The 15649-nt window shown below is 48.6% G+C and overlaps 6 protein-coding genes across 6 annotated transcripts; 3 read left to right on the top strand and 3 right to left on the bottom strand.

Annotated features, from left to right (window-relative positions):
- Positions 1-306: 306 nt before the first annotated feature.
- On the bottom strand, positions 307-1606 carry CDV56_109306 (replication factor C subunit 5; the record flags this gene model as incomplete). The annotated part of the gene is made up of 5 exons (XM_026762925.1): positions 307-396; positions 449-547; positions 604-772; positions 829-1451; positions 1520-1606. The coding sequence occupies 5 exons, from the start codon at positions 1604-1606 to the stop codon at positions 307-309; spliced, it is 1068 nt and encodes a 355-aa protein (XP_026617520.1).
- Positions 1607-2257: 651 nt separating this feature from the next.
- CDV56_109290 (cytochrome c oxidase assembly protein) lies at positions 2258-3202 on the bottom strand (the record flags this gene model as incomplete). Its single annotated transcript, XM_026762909.1, has 4 exons — positions 2258-2307; positions 2366-2807; positions 2879-2948; positions 3000-3202. The coding sequence occupies 4 exons, from the start codon at positions 3200-3202 to the stop codon at positions 2258-2260; spliced, it is 765 nt and encodes a 254-aa protein (XP_026617519.1).
- Positions 3203-4546: 1344 nt separating this feature from the next.
- On the top strand, positions 4547-5929 carry CDV56_109263 (uncharacterized protein; the record flags this gene model as incomplete). The annotated part of the gene is made up of 1 exon (XM_026762882.1): positions 4547-5929. One exon carries the CDS (start codon positions 4547-4549, stop codon positions 5927-5929), a length of 1383 nt encoding a protein of 460 aa, XP_026617518.1.
- A 234-nt stretch (positions 5930-6163) lies between these two features.
- On the bottom strand, positions 6164-8195 carry CDV56_109237 (putative HET domain protein; the record flags this gene model as incomplete). The annotated part of the gene is made up of 3 exons (XM_026762856.1): positions 6164-6434; positions 6486-7836; positions 7889-8195. The coding sequence occupies 3 exons, from the start codon at positions 8193-8195 to the stop codon at positions 6164-6166; spliced, it is 1929 nt and encodes a 642-aa protein (XP_026617517.1).
- Positions 8196-11936: 3741 nt separating this feature from the next.
- Positions 11937-13333, top strand: CDV56_109185 (basic helix-loop-helix domain-containing protein; the record flags this gene model as incomplete). Its single annotated transcript, XM_026762804.1, has 2 exons — positions 11937-11994; positions 12054-13333. The coding sequence occupies 2 exons, from the start codon at positions 11937-11939 to the stop codon at positions 13331-13333; spliced, it is 1338 nt and encodes a 445-aa protein (XP_026617516.1).
- A 761-nt stretch (positions 13334-14094) lies between these two features.
- CDV56_109167 (uncharacterized protein) lies at positions 14095-15118 on the top strand (the record flags this gene model as incomplete). The annotated part of the gene is made up of 5 exons (XM_026762786.1): positions 14095-14354; positions 14446-14530; positions 14582-14746; positions 14802-14906; positions 14963-15118. The coding sequence occupies 5 exons, from the start codon at positions 14095-14097 to the stop codon at positions 15116-15118; spliced, it is 771 nt and encodes a 256-aa protein (XP_026617515.1).
- Between the last annotated feature and the right edge of the window lie 531 nt (positions 15119-15649).

Below are 15649 nucleotides of genomic sequence, written 5' to 3'. Positions count from 1 at the left end.
CCAAGCTTGCAACACATAGAACATGAGGAAATCTCATTTGGGTTTGGTATGTAAAAGGTCTACTCTTGTGCACATTGACAAAGTCATGCCGTCCTCTGCGCAAGAAACGTTGACCGAGTCACCTCAATTCATGGACTAGATATTACAGAGTATGCAAACCGGTGTCACAAGTGTCAATCCATTAATGCAATCAATACCTCTTACTTTTGGGATACAGTCCGTGTTATACATTCGTTAGTCATGGCAAAAGATATGATCTAGAAGTCCATGCCCATCAAGTAACTGCGAAATAGCGTCAGAAATTGGTCAAAGAGCTCGCTCGGTAGATGGAGGATCCAACCTTTCGTAGATGCGCATAAACTTGGCAACGAATGCCTCTAGGTGGAAAATCACTTTCTGTACCAGGTGTGAGCATATTCTCCGTGTTGGTTAGGCATTTGACCCTTACGCTTCCTTGAGTGATTCTGTGCTCGTAGAAAGCGGACCACTTAATGACGTCCGGCTTCAATGCGTCATCGACTTTTGCAACTAACTTGAAAGTCAGAGTCTGCAAAGTTGTTAGCCGGAGCCATTTTGAGCATGGATCGAGTCAGGCAGTCGAACCTTGATGATTGTCGTAGGTGGTATGCAGTGGGTGAGGAGGTCATATAACCGCGCGCGGACCTGCAGCAAACGGGCCGGCGACCGCTCAGCGAGTATTTCCTCTGCAATTAACGAGATAAGAGCTTCCCAGTCGGGCGGTGGGATTGGCGTGTTGTCTGTGACCTTCTCACTGATTGAGTAGCATTATTAGTTTACCGGCAATCACAAACAGCACGGAGTACACACGTCTGAGCATATATCGCCTCGAACATGAGAAGTGCTCGCCGAAGATTGCGATCGCTCTCCTTGGCTATTCTCTTGTTGAGTCCAGGGGCCTCCGGCCAGCCTTCCTTTTGACCAGCGTTCTTTAATACCGAGCAGATTTGTTCTTCCGTAGGTGCGGCGACCCTGACCAGCAGGGTTCGAGAACGGATCGGAGCAATAATGTTCGACGTGCTATTTGCCAGTAGGATCAGTCTCAAGTTGGGACTGTATTTCTCCATCGTTCGTCTCAACGCCGCTTGCGCATCGCGAGTCAAATGATCTGCCTCGTTGATGACAACGACCTTGAACCGTTGTTTTGCAGATAAATCAACCTGTTGAGTCTGCGCGACCTCCTTGAGCAGCTCCTGGACGACCACCCGGTCATAGTTGCCAACATCGGACGGTGTAATCTCGAGATGGTAGACGGATGATACGATGTTGAACTCAAGTTTTCGATTGCTTGTCGTTTGGAAAACTCTGGCGTCGATCTTGATCTTCTCTACTCCCGAGCCGTACAACTCCTTCAGTGTCGCAATCACACGGGTTTTCTTGCCTGCGCCCGACGGCCCATACATCAGGAGATGAGGGAAATCCCCGCTTTGAGCCTGCAGAGATTCAAGCAATGAGTCAATGATCTGCTCATCATTTGGCGGCAATCCAATGTGTATCTTACCAATGACTTGAGACGCGCGGAAAGCTCATGATGGTAGGATAAAGAATCAAGCGAACGAGGTCGCAATCTATCCACTAAAAGAGCCATCCTGGTGCCTCTGTCTGCAACTGTATAATGAACTCAAGTATAATTAAATGGTAACAAGACAGATCAACGGCTATTGTAGAGTATATCGCTTAGAGCAGAGACGCGTTTATTCGTGACGCGTGAGCTTAATTGGTGGCCCGTGCCCACTGCCCAGTAGAAGCCCCACGTGATCTGGGGTGAAGTTACCTGTTGAAGAGTCTGAATACCATGAACAATCGAATCTCACTCCTTAAAATCAAGTGGGTTAGGTGCTTTGAGATTTACCTGGAGGGAAAATGCTTTTACATATCTACTTCAAAGATACTGGCTTGTTCTAATCTGATAAGTTTTATGTACAGTACACGCATTTGTATGATACACGAAGACCCGAGGATGGACTTTCTGATGATTTTATATCCAAAGTAGCCGTTTCCAGAGAGGAGATAGTATTTGTTGTCCATCAAGATGTAATGGACGTAGACACACTGTCTATGTGGAGAGACTCGGCCAAATCAAGCTTCACATCAAGAGATGTGTACGCCTCTGCATTGAGGGCGCTGGCGGAATTTCGACTTTTGAGGCTGCTTAAAGGCATGGGTCTCATAACCGTATATCCCGGCTTGAGACCGACGCGAGCCGCTGAGTCCTGAATGAAGCCGGGTTTCTGGAGCTCTAAGCAGTGGGTATTGGCTTCAGGACACCATTGTCATCATACTTCGCTTCTATGAGTAAGTCAGCGTTCCGTCCAACTTCAAGCTTTTAAGACTCAAACTGTCTTACTAAAGAAAGTATACGACAAAGTGATGGTGTCGATGCCCTTCATGGCCGGATCTTTCACAAAATCCGGGTCAATGAAGAAGAACACCGGCATATCAACAGATTCCCCAGCGTTCAATTTCTGCTCTTCGAAGCAGAAGCACTGGATCTTGCTGAAATATGGGGCCACCTGACCAGGGGTAACACTGTACGTTGCAACACCGATAATGTCCGTCGGGCCTTTATTTGTCGCGGTATAAAAAGCAAGCGCCGTCTCGCCGGGCAACACACGGACTTCACGCTGTTGTGGTGTAAACTTCCAAGGCAAGACATCCGAAACCGAACCATTGAAGGTGATTCGAAGACGACGAGCGTCGGTCACTGGCGTTACGCGCGATGCGGTGTCGCCGTCTCCGGCACGGTGTGTAAGTACTGGTTGACCGTTCCAGCCGGTCTGTTGACAAATCTGCAAAGGAAGATTGTTCAGCTTCATGTCTGGACAGAGACCGGCAACCCATTATCAATGGTTCCACGTACCATTTTATATAGAGGAACGGAGCCATAAGCGAGCGCTAAGGTTCCAACAATGAGACTTGCTGTGTAATACCTACAAGACGTCAGATCATGGCGCTAGGAAGAAGAAAATCAATCTTCATACATTACGGATGCATTCCGTTTCTGCGACTGGGGTGTATTGAAAGGCGCAAATGAGGCATTTTGGTGTAGTTCCTGGCGCAGGAACGAATTGTGAGAGAAATACTTCTTCCCAAAGTCAAAACAGCGCGTGTTCGAGCGGCCTGACCGTAGACCCGTCCCTGCCGACCGTAAATGTGCCCATTGAAAGGGCGCACGAGCAAACATGACTGTCAACTTGGTTGCTTTGCGGATATATCGGGGAATTCATCGATTGAGAAATGGGGGCTGACATGAAGATCCTGTCACATGATTCTGTCCTCTTATCGATAAGAACTAGATAGAGTCCACCAGCCACATTATTGGCAGAACTCAATGCATCCCAACCCGCAAACCTCAATGTCAGGCAGGAGACGGAAGAAGATCTGATCGAACTGTCAGAAATGGAAGCAGAAATCATATCTACCGCCCCGTATGACGGGCTGCGCAGGTTTCGAAGTGACCCCGTCAAGCTAAGCACTCATTGGTTCTCGAAGATATACATCTACTTACAGATTTGACTTTCCTCCGTGTCCTGGAATAACAGCAAGAGGATATCCTTCCCTAGCCAATATGCTTCTGCGAGTATAATCTGGGTGATATGATCAGCATATCCTACTCTGACACCAACCCAGTGCTTTGGTAAGATACAAAGCGGCCCAGCCTGATCCAGCTGTTACCATGCACAATACAGGGCATGTTTGCTCTGTATAGTACTCTCACAGCGAATGAGAGTATGGATATGATGACGAATCTCTCTATGCACTGACAAAATCACAAAGATTAGTCTGACTTACTCTGCATAAGGGGAGACACGGAACGTCAAAAACCATTCGATGATCACGGGAGACTAATCGATTATACTCCGTAGCAATGCCGCCAATGCCAATTTAGCCGAGGACGATCATTGTGTCTGCGTCAATCAAACTCATTATGTCAGTACAGGTGCCTCCATCCAAGCATGTGCACAAAATGACAGAGCGATTCGACATCATTATGCTCAAGCGAGCATTGCTTACAGATGGTTTTGACATGCCTTCGTCCATAACACCCATTTTCTTTCAAAGCACGCAATCGAAATCTCTTAGGGACCATTGTCAAATGACGCCTTCTTCAGACCTATACAATAATCGCAGAAACTTGGCTTGAAACTCTCGCTAGAATCGATAAGTATTTAATACCTCGAAGAGTACGAGCATTGGTGAAGCGTTCGAAATTGCGATTGTGGATGTTCGCGTCCGTTGTCAGTTTCAATTCCCCCTCATTTGCTTACAGCCTGTCAGCCCCATCACTTGTCGATCATGCATGTTCAAGGCATCCTCTGCCTGGTGGGAGCAGCTATAGCTACGGTAAGTCGTGCAATTATTCTTATAGTCGGCTGTGCTCTTGGATTAGGCTGTGAAGAAGGATATATTTTAGGCGGTCCTTCCAATACCAAGCCTGCAGCTCGTTCTGGGAGATAGGTTCATTGGGAATAGTGTGACAGCCAATCCATTGGCTGCAAAGCATACATACGAACCTCTAGCGTTCAACATGCATCAAGATGGGGGTAATACGGGGACGATTGATTATGCGGGACCTCTCGGCACCAACCTCGATGTAACGAGTGCTATCAGAGGACTTCATATTTTGCTTTGGACTAAGAGTGGACAAATGATTGCCGGGTATACGAGCATTGGTTTGACTGGTCTGAAGTGGGGACTGGCTGCTGTTGATGACAGCACCTTGGAGGTTCAAAGTACCTGGTACCCGGAGACAGATGGCCAAACGCTGAATGTGGCCTACATGGAACTACTCTTGGAAACTGATCAAGTCGTGGTTACGTCTAAGGAAGGCCAGATCTATATCGTGCAACTATCCGTGACAGACGACGGCCCCAGCCTAACTCTGAACCGGACAGTTAATTTGACTTCAGTGTTGGCACAGGATGAACTACTTCTCAACGCCATGTATGACACGGCGGGTAACCTGTGGTTCACCAGTGGTGGTTTGCGAGCTCAGGGAGGACACGGAGACCCCGAACAAAATTCAACCACGATTGGGTACATTGAACCAGATGGCAAAATTCATGCACGACACCTCCTTAACCAAATGGTCGAGAACGGCATAGCTGTCAGCGGGACTACGGTCTATGTGATCACCGGCCCCTCCGGGACCAGCAGTCATGCCAATGCAACCGGCAACCTGTATGCACTGGCTCCTGGACCTGGAGACTCAATCAAAGAATTGTGGTCTGTGCCGTATGAGGCTGGCGACCTCCAGAAACCGGGCTCTTTTTCTCGCGGCTCTGGAGCAACTCCTGCACTGCTGAGAGATCAGTACGTCGCGATTACCGATAATGCCAACAGCCGAGTCAATTTAGTTATCTATCACCAGGAACCGCAAACGGATTCTGAACAGGTGGTTTGCAGCGTGCCACTCTTCGGTGCCGGAGCAAGTAACGTCGACATCGCCCCACTGGCTCATGGTGACGGAGACAGATATGGTGTACTTTTGTGCAATGACTATAATGCGCCGCCATTGTACTACTCTGATTCTGCGGGTCTGAACGGTGACTTTAACAATCTGACTCAGATGGCTCCGGGAGTCGTCCGCGTGGACGTCGCTGCAGATGGTAGGTCCTGTGAGATTGCCTGGGAGCAGAAAGACCTCCGAATCCAGTCTGTTCCGCTTATCTCTACCAAGAATGGTTTACTCTATGGATATACGCAGGATGTTGACCTGTCGCTGAAGGGCTTTTGGGAGTGGTATGCTGTCGCGCTTGACTGGAGGACCGGTAAGGAGGTTTGGCGAGTCCGCACCGGCGCGGGTGGCACTTATAATGATGATTACCAACCTGGCGCAATCGGGCCAGATGGAAGTTTCTACCAGAGTGTCATTGGTGGCATTGTCAAGATTCATGATGGGTCTCCATGATTTGCCACAGACCCGTCAGGTGTTTTCTAGTCTGATATTTGGAATGAGGCTTTGATCGAGAGACAGTGTACAAGTCACACGAACCTCACGAGGATATACGTATTAGGTTGTATGTCAAGTATTGAGTGCTCCATGTTCATTCTGAAACCTTATTCCTCGTAAGACAGGAGAAAGATCTTCGCAAAGCTAGATCATCGCCAGCAGTTCGCTATGTCATTCGCACAGGACCAGAATTCAGACCAATTTCAACTTGCGTCTTTCCCAGGGCAACGCATCAAACGCGGTATGTGGATCAGTCGATGATCTAACAGAAATCCGCAGGAACCCTACCCTCCTGAGAACCTCCGCTTCGTCCACAGGTTTCAGAATGAGAAGATGACAAAATCCACGATGGGGATTCCAGCCTTCTTCTACCCTCCATGCGTCCCCTTGTATAATCATACAGATATAATGTTCGATTTCGCTGCCGAACTTGTCCAGATCCGCCTTTTGGGTATCTGCGGACCTGGGCATGCAGCATGAACAATCAAATACGTGCGACTGATCTACCACCAACATCAAGCCAAAGGCTCCTTCGTCGGGTAATTTTCGGGTAAGTGATGTAAGTCCAATGCAGGAGCCCTCGACGAGGATGTGTGAGCTGTCCAGGACGTGGCCATACGGGCGTTGGGGGTCGGCAAGAGTAATGTGGTGAGATACCAGTCTCGGCTGATATTTCTTCAGCCAGGAGGGATCCTTAGCATGCTCCTGCATTAGATCCTGGGGCCACGCCAGAGCAAGCGAGCTCACTGTACCGTCTACGCTGGCCCAGCTCCAGCTTGGAGCTCTGTACTCCGGTGCTGGACGTAGGAGAGCGTAAGGTCGTGACCAATCAAGCCCGAAGGCGATGTCGCTGCTCCAAATACCCGCGATGTACTTGCCCAAAGTCCCGTCATTGATGACAGATGCGAGGGGAGCCATGGCGAGTAGCTTGTCGGATGGCACACTGACTGATCCCTTTGAAAAGGCGTCTACACACCGATGCCAGGCCTCGAGTCGTGCCACTCGTTCGCTGATGTCGACCTCGTCATCAACGTCACCAGCCTCCTTTACTTGACCTTGGAAAGGCTTAACGAGGTACGGCTGAACGACTCCCTTGACGTAGCGTTGTCGAATTTGCCCGGAGCCTGTCCTTTTGTCGACAATTCCAGAGGCCTCGAACTGGAACCCCGAAGCACACTCCCAGATCAATTGGCGGCTAGTGACATGTAAAATGCGCGGAGCTAGCATTCTCTCAACGATCTCCCAACCCCGCCTCGCCAGCGGCGACTCCTCAATGTCTGATGTCCATCGCAGGAGCCGCTGCCGAAGGTACTTGTCTTTGTTGCGACCTATTGCAGGAGAGTAGAATACCCGTCTGTCATGAAAAATTCCTGAGCCCGCATCTTCCGCAACTTCAGCTGAAAGCATCAAGGCCGCTTGACCGTATATAGCCGCAATTCGAGCCGGATCGCTGCCCCATTCCTCTCTGGAAGTGCAAAGGGTTCGGGTCCACAGGTATTGATACCCTAGCTGACGTGCGATTTCTATTGCGTCTGCCAAAGTCTTCGGCAGGGAATGCACATCTAGGGGAGCCGAGAAGTCGGTGTGACCCGACTCTCGCTGGATGAAAGACTCGAAATCCCCCGAGCAGTAGCTCAGAATCACATAAGACCCTGATCTACCGTCCGACGAACACAGCCTGGGAGCAACTGCAGGATCTGCCGGGATCTCAATGGTTTTCTCTGGCAGTTTAACAGGCAAGGGCTTGGAACAGGTGCTATGGGTCACACATTCAGCAGTCCAGGCTTGAATCAGACTAAAGCACTGTTCGTCCCTTGGGTCGACGGGGATGCGACGGACACGATCAACCTCCTCGTCCATTGGTCCTGTAAAGATCAGCATTTCAACAACGACACTATCAGCATAACCCGTGCACACCTTCATAATCCTCTGAAACGCACTGGTCCAAACACAAGTCGTCCGCGCAATAAGTGCAGTCATCAAGCTTCGTCGGCTTCCTCGCGTCCAAGCGGGAACTGTCGAGAAAGATCACTCGCTCAGTAAGCTTGTCGAGCCTCGTCGTCCATCGACTAGAAGTCTGCAACACGTTGCAAAAGAATCTGCATGCGTCGCAGCCATTTTCTGCTTTCGTAAGCAGGTCATTGAACGGTCCTAAGTTGATACCAGAATCCATACAATCCTCTTGCTCGAGGTCAAGAGAGTTACAGGTCTTGCAAAGCGGCATATCGAGAATCAATTTCAGTAGAAAAGTCGACGATAGTGAGATTCGGGAGTTATTTAAACGATGTCTGATGGGTTGGAGAGGGTCAGGTCGCCGTTTATCTAGTTGCGGATTTTAGGCTGCAAGGTGGCTGTGTCGCAGCACATCCTGATCATGCCAGATGTCAAATTCAGTAGCTTCGTTGGAAGGCTTTTTGAGATCTATTAAATTCTCGGCAGTCGCCATTTGCCATTTATTGGGACGAAAAGGTCGCTCTCAGATGAAAAGTCTCTAGTTCAAATACTTCACGTTGTCAACGGTACACAACTTGGGCTATCGTCGATCAAGCATACCTCTCAGAATAAAAGAATCCCTTCTTACAGAACTTGATAATCATATCGCATTAATTACTGATGTACAAAAAGTCTCTCCTGGAGAACTTCGAACAATGAAGGGAATGTTCAGCGACAATAGACACTCGTATGAATGGTCATGTAGAGTGTTCTTCCTTCACTTCAACACGCTTTTTGCAATTCTTCCGAAAACACCTCTAACCATGCTGGGTCGTTCACGAAGGCAAGTGAAAAGGATGGCAGCGCTGAGCGCGAAAGTGACGCGCTCTCGGCATTGATACTGGGATCATGTTAGTAGCTGACGGTGCAATCCGAGACTTATGTGGTCTGCCGGGAGGGAAGAAATGGTAAAGACAGGATGGAACGATAGGGGGAAACGTAACCATCCCCGAGTCGAACGAGGTGACATGAACAAAGCTCATCAATCATACCTTCTTGTCATAATAACGGGGCAACACAGTTGCGGCGGCTCTTGGTGCCACGAACAGCGCAATCTCCTGCCGTTTCCGCGCACTTTCAACCAATATACTCCATCCGCACATGAGACACCCGGCCCCGACACAGAGGCCAGAGTCCCACATCTGTGGTGTTACCGTTTCCCGGCTAAAGAGCTTTGGACCAATCCTCGTTCGGGCCAGGCAAACAGAATAGTAGAAAATGCTCACAAATGAGGCAAGGAAGGTAGATGACCGCAAGGCATCAGTCAGGGCCCGGCGGAGGGACGACATCGATTTCATTGACCGCAGGCGGAAGACAATTTGCAGCGGAATATAGGTTGCACAAGCGAATTTGAATGTTCTAGCAAATCGCGAAGCAGCGTGTTTCTCGCAATTGGGACCACAACCCATGTGCACCATTTCGCAGGGTATGGGAACTGTCTTCTTTGGGTCTCCCCACTCTATAGGCCAGTTGTAATCCTCGCACATAGATTCAAGAAGAGATGCCTGGCCAGTCTCTTTTCCATATACGAATATCCCTCGCCTGGCACGTCTCAGTGCCTCAATGAGACGAATATCCACTTTTGCCACCTCGCCAATCCACTTTCCATAGGATTTAGGAAGTCTTTCTGGGAGGTAAAACCATGCCCACATTACTACAGCGGAGCTGGCAGCGAAAAGGCCTGCGTCAGCAAGCGCAGGAGCGACAGACTCAGCTAAAGACCAGCAATTTTGACTTCTCCGCATAGCTCGCCAGCGTGACCATGCCAAACAGACAAGAACATCCATTGCTCTAGTGAAGGTGAAAAAAGTGAGGTCCATAGTCCTCCCGGCAAGATCAGGACTGTATTGAGCCGTGATCTTCTTTCCGGGACTATTGACAGCATTGTCTCCGTTACCAGTCCCTTGGCTTGAGAGAACATCACTGCTCTGAAGCCTGATAGGCTTCTGATTGAGCAGCTGAAAGCTAAACCAGGCAGAAACAAATGCAGCAATGAAGCGGGCCAACCGCAAAAAGCCCCGAGATTTTATGAGGTCGGATATTTTACCAATTCTACTGCTGACAAGCGCACAAAGCCGGAGAAGGAGAACAGGTAAGACAGTCGAACCTGCAACTAAAAGTGCACAGAACGTCGGAAAACTGTCAAGACGGATAGCACTTGTCAATGTCCGGGACAACTGCACGATGACTGTTAGTTTATGCTTGGTGATACTGGCATAACGACCAGCAAAACTGAAGAAATATCAACTACTAGGAGAGAGCAATCGTTGCAGACGGAGGATAGGAAAGGAAGAACCTACTTCTTCGAGCTTCTCTTTGTTGCTCAATCTATCATCTTTCAGTCGCCGTAAACATGATACGATTCTTGGCGTCGTCGAGGATAGATAACCTATCGCATACGCGCGCAGGACCCTACAGAAGAGTGAGGTTAGTGACTCGTTGCTAGATGGCCAAGCAAGCACCAATGCAAGATGTTGAAGAGTCACTCAATGCCATGCCATAAATGGCAATTTTAAGAAGGATTCGCACTTACGGCAGCAGGATCCGAGCCTTGCTCCTACCCCCCCGAGCAAGCATCGGAGTGTCCATGATGCCTGAATGCTGCTCAGTTCATTCTGATTCTCATTCCTCACAATTAGGACCAATCATGATAATGAAGCCAGCCTCAACCAGGGTCAGTGTTTGTTTAGCAGGACACCGAGCTTGCCAATCAGAAAATGGGAAATCCCGTTGACAAGAGACACGGGCAACTCAAGTATGGAATGCTGACATGGATGTTAGGTTCCTGCAAGCAAAATTTTCAATATCGAGGAAAGTTACATACAGTGAGGAACGGTATCTTGTGGTAGTAGTAGCAGTAGTAGATAGCTACTACTCCTATCCGTATGTAGCAATGTTTCGTATGATCTGCCGTGGATCCGTGCAACGGCAATTTCGACCTCGGTCCTTAGAACACAGGGAATTCAAAGATACTGATAGGCTTGACTAGTCAATTGCTGCCCCGGTGTTGTCAGCAGTCAAGGGTTCAAGGCTGGTTCAGGGGTAGCAACGTAAGAACTAAGGACTAGACGATGTAATGGCCGACGACGATCATCGGTACTTTGGAGTAGCAGGGTCACAAAGCTGAGGTCTCCCAAGCCTTAAACTTGGAACATGGAGATTCAGATGATCAAAGAGATCTAAAAACAGCCTCCTTCAAACTCTCCCATATTATGACTGTATGAGAGAAGCAGCTCAAGAACCAGTTTCATGACAGTTGGAAGCCATCGCTGCTCTTTCTGCTCTGGGAAATGGTTCCGAGAATATCCATGACAGGAAATTACAGGGCCATAACCGCCTACCCACCGAAATTGCCAGAATAGAGGCGTAATTCTGGTAATATAGTTACATCACGCGACCTTCTCATTTCTCAGCCAACTAGAGCGCGTGATTTTTTTGCATGTGATCGACTCGAAAAGACCGACGGATTCTTCCTTCTCCGCCAAACTACGGAGTATGTACCAAGAGTCCTAGACTCTCTCCAGATTCCCATCGTCATATTTCTGCTTCTTCCTCTTTTTTGCATATGAATTTAAATGCGGGGAACGATCTTGTCGGGTTGTTGATGATCTGTATGATACCCGTTATTATCGGTTTTTAAACGCACTGTGTGCCCCGCGATCAAGTCTTGTACCTTTTTGATCATATTTCGTACTATATCTGAACAGAAAACACGCTGTCTTTCTTTGGCGCAGCATCTAGCCACCCGTGCTGCTTCGAATGCTCTGGGATCGTCCAAATCGCACGCTGCTGTATTGGCTGTGTTCAGTATTTGCGATCCGAGAGATTTGCTTCCTGACACTTACGGCCACTCGAGGCATGCGCATCTTGCCTCTCTCTGAGGCCTGCTTGAGACTACCAGGGCAGCGATCATTTTCGAGGCTTTATCACGACGATCCTCCAATCCGTCGCTCCTTTACACATTACAATGAATATGAAAGATCCCGACCCCCGTCCTGGGCAAACCGATAACCAACTCGGACCCTTTGGTTGTATGTGGTCTGAGAGAACCCATTCTATTGCTATATCTCTAACTGATTTTGCTTCCTAGATTCGTTCTTATCCCCAATGGACACCCCATACGAACCTGCACCCGCGCCACCTCCGGGTCCAGCTCTTCTTGATGACAATGAATCAAACATGCTGGATAATTTCTTCACTACGATGAACTCAAGTCATTTCACAGATGATTTCTGGCTGCGCAACCAGCCCAATAAATTCCTTGATCCGGTCAATTTCGAGTGGTCAACTGAACTGCCGCCTACATTTGAAGGCTCCACCACTTCGCTTGGGCAACCGCCACTTTCCCATCGAGGAATAGAGAAATCAGGCATTGTCCCGAATAACCAGGGCGCCAACTCGGACATACTTGCCGCAGCTTCCATGCTCTATCAGAACGGGATGGCAGGGCCTGACATCAACACGGGATTCGGGCAGCAGCAATTCCCATCCATGCCAGATCTCAATTTCAACCATTCCATTTCAAACGGTCATGGTAAACCTCAGCAGTCCAACAACCACCTATCTTCCAAACAGCCGAGCGCTACCTATACGCGTCTACCTGTTGGCTTTCATACCTCGGAGATGCTATTTGACGTACGCGAACCGATTTCCGCCGAACAGCAAGCATCAGCAAAGGTACGCCCACTCCACTGGGGCTCTGATGTTAGCTTTATGGATCAGGGCTACATTGCGCCGCCTGATCAACCGAATGAAGAAGAGCGGACAAAAGAGCTACTTGGGAACTTGGAGTGCCTCGAACCTCAAAGTAGCGCTGCGAACACTCGAGCACCTAGCCCGGAGCGGACAGTAGGTGGTTACAATACTCATTGGGGAGAGTCCGGCGGGCCGGGTCCGCTCAACAGCCTACAAAGGGAATATGATCACGCCCTAGATGATTATTCGCAGCCAAAGAAAAGACAAAGGACCTCGATCAAGCAAGAAGACGATGAGCTCTCCGATGCAGATAGCATGAGACCAAGATCAAGACGGTCAAAGAGCTCGGCTAGTGGCAAACCGAGGCGAACATCGAATGACACAATCCGAAAGCCCAAGCTGCAGCAAGGAGGAAAAACCGCCCGTGAGAATCTCACAGAAGAGCAGAAGAGGAACAATCACATTCTGTCAGAACAAAAGCGCAGGAATCTCATTCGGCAAGGCTTTGACGATTTATGTTCACTTGTGCCTGGGCTGAAGGGCGGTGGCTTTAGCAAAAGCGCAATGCTCACGCAGGCTGCTGACTGGCTCGAGGATATATTACGAGGGAACGAAATACTCAAGGCACAACTAGCAGAACTAAAGACGATGAACGGCTTAGTGATGCCACGATGATCACCGAACCAGTTACGCGATGACGATATCTTTTCATTCTAATCCCTTGCAAGACATGGTTTTATCCTCGATTTTCTTATATTAAAGCGTTTTAGCGATTCGAGAGTGTCCACATTGCCCAGAGGAAAACGCAGGCGTTCTCTTTCAGCGGATCTGAAATCAGACATCGGCAACATTTGCCCTTGGTGTCACAATAATGTTGGTTTCTCCTAATTCATATTACTGGTATATAGCATTATACCCTTGAGATATCTCGACATCATATCAAATACTGCCAGGCTCAGGCCGAATGTGTACACATTGATCTACGATATGTTGACAGCATGGTCTAAGGTTGCAACGATTGTTTATGTGGATAGCTCAGAGATATAGAACGAACGATCTCAGCACTGAGGAGAGTTCGAGTGCAATATATCTTCATTCCTATTGTGATATCTTGAAAAGCACCCATGAGGGATCGACACCTCTCGTTGAGCCGTACTTTTTTAGAGCATGTTCTCGTGCTATGGAATAGATACTCTATGTACTCCGTAGATTCTGGCAATACCGTATCCAGATGTTGATTGTGCCTCACGGGCTCAATGTGGTTAGTCCACAGCTGATAAAGCATGTGACAGTGTCTACTAGTAGCGCGTTGTTGGCGGTGCATCAAAAGCAACCAAGAACACTCCTTGGCGGACTTAGAATAACACACTCATCTTGAATCCCATCATCCACAATTTATTCTGGAGTTTCAAACTGAGGATTTGAGAAACAGCGCAATGCCCCCAAAGAGAAAGCGTTCCAGAGAAAATGACGCGCATGATAATGCAGCGCGCAACAAGCGTTTCGCGTACCTGAAGCCCCAAGTCCGGCAGGTTTCCGAGCGCACTATCAAGTCGAAATGGACAACGCTCCCCGAGCCCGTTCAAGACAAGATTCGTGATTTGTTTCGAGCGCTCGAACGTCCGGTCATCGTGCGGCAGCAGAATGAGCGTAAACGCATCGAAGCGCAGGCGGCGGTGCAGGCAGTTGTCAGGAAGTATGTCGATCATTGAGCATTGTGAATCTGTCGCGCGATCTTGATTGTAAGACATATGGTAATTAAGTGACTGACTTATTCAATTTTCAAGTCTCGGAAAGCGACTTCCTCGAATGCCGTTTCCTCCTGTCTCAAAGGAGTCGGTGTTTGAATATGAAGCGGCGCTGAATGAGCATGTATGTGATTTCTTTTGGAATTGTGTGGTGCCATACTGATATTCAACCCAGGTATCTCTTGAATCTAGCTTAGCAACTATGACCGATAGTGTTGATCTCTTGAAGGCAGAAATTGAGAGGGAAGAGGCCTTACTGGCCAAGGAAACAAAGCAACTGCAGGAGATGGAGAAAAACGCGAATCGAGTCGAAGCAGAAAGGAAACGACAAATGAAAAATGTGAGTTCTCTTGAAAGCTTCTGGTCATAGAAGATGTCGCTCATCCTTTTTGAAGGAGCATCCGGCGCTTCGGCAGCTCGATGATATCCCCAAGAATCAGGGCCCAGGGGCTCATTTTACAATTCTGGAAGCAAAAGACTCGCAATCAGCATTCGATGAGGTATGGACCAAATAGGTTATGTAAATGCCTGACTTTTTTCTGACATCTATCTCTAGCTGGAGAACGATCCGGAAATCTCAGGCTTGTTGAAACAATTAAATGGCCATCTGAAATCGATGCAGAACAATGTCGCCCCTCTCACTGGCTTGAAGGACGCAATCACCCGATCGGAAGCAGTCCTCAGTCTATTTTCAGCACCCGAAGCACCCTGATTGAAGCATCCTATATCACCACAGCTCAAATTGAGCTCAGTATCTGACCGTCAAACTGGCCTCGAGCTCTCCATAAAGGAAGCTGCTCTACAAACAAACCTCAACCTCAAATCCGTGGCAAACCCAACCGAACAGGTGTTACAGATGCTTCAAGACAGCCCAGAACATCCTGTCCATTTGTCCACTTTACAAGAAGCTTGCCTGATCTTCGCTGCAGTTGTGTAACGGCAGCATTGGTGCATGACCTGAAACGGGAGAATCAGGGCCTCACTTCGTCAAAAAGTGAACCAAATACGAGTAGCTGCCCATGGCAGAATTTAGATCCGTCCGATGAAGTATAATTGAAGGTGCTACTTTGTACCTAGATACCTACTTTCATCACCTAACAGAGCGCCAGACGGGGCATGGCTGCCTCGGCCTAATCACATCAAATTCTGACAATGTTCTTGTGGTTGCGTGGTTGGTTCGAAACAATCCATCCGCGACAGCCTTATTCTACCGAACAGATGGGAGCATACTCTATACGGAGTA

Source organism: Aspergillus thermomutatus, assembly GCF_002237265.1.
Source record: "Aspergillus thermomutatus strain HMR AF 39 chromosome Unknown NODE_22, whole genome shotgun sequence".
Classification (NCBI taxonomy): domain Eukaryota; kingdom Fungi; phylum Ascomycota; class Eurotiomycetes; order Eurotiales; family Aspergillaceae; genus Aspergillus; species Aspergillus thermomutatus.
This window is presented reverse-complemented; position numbering and strand designations above follow the sequence as displayed.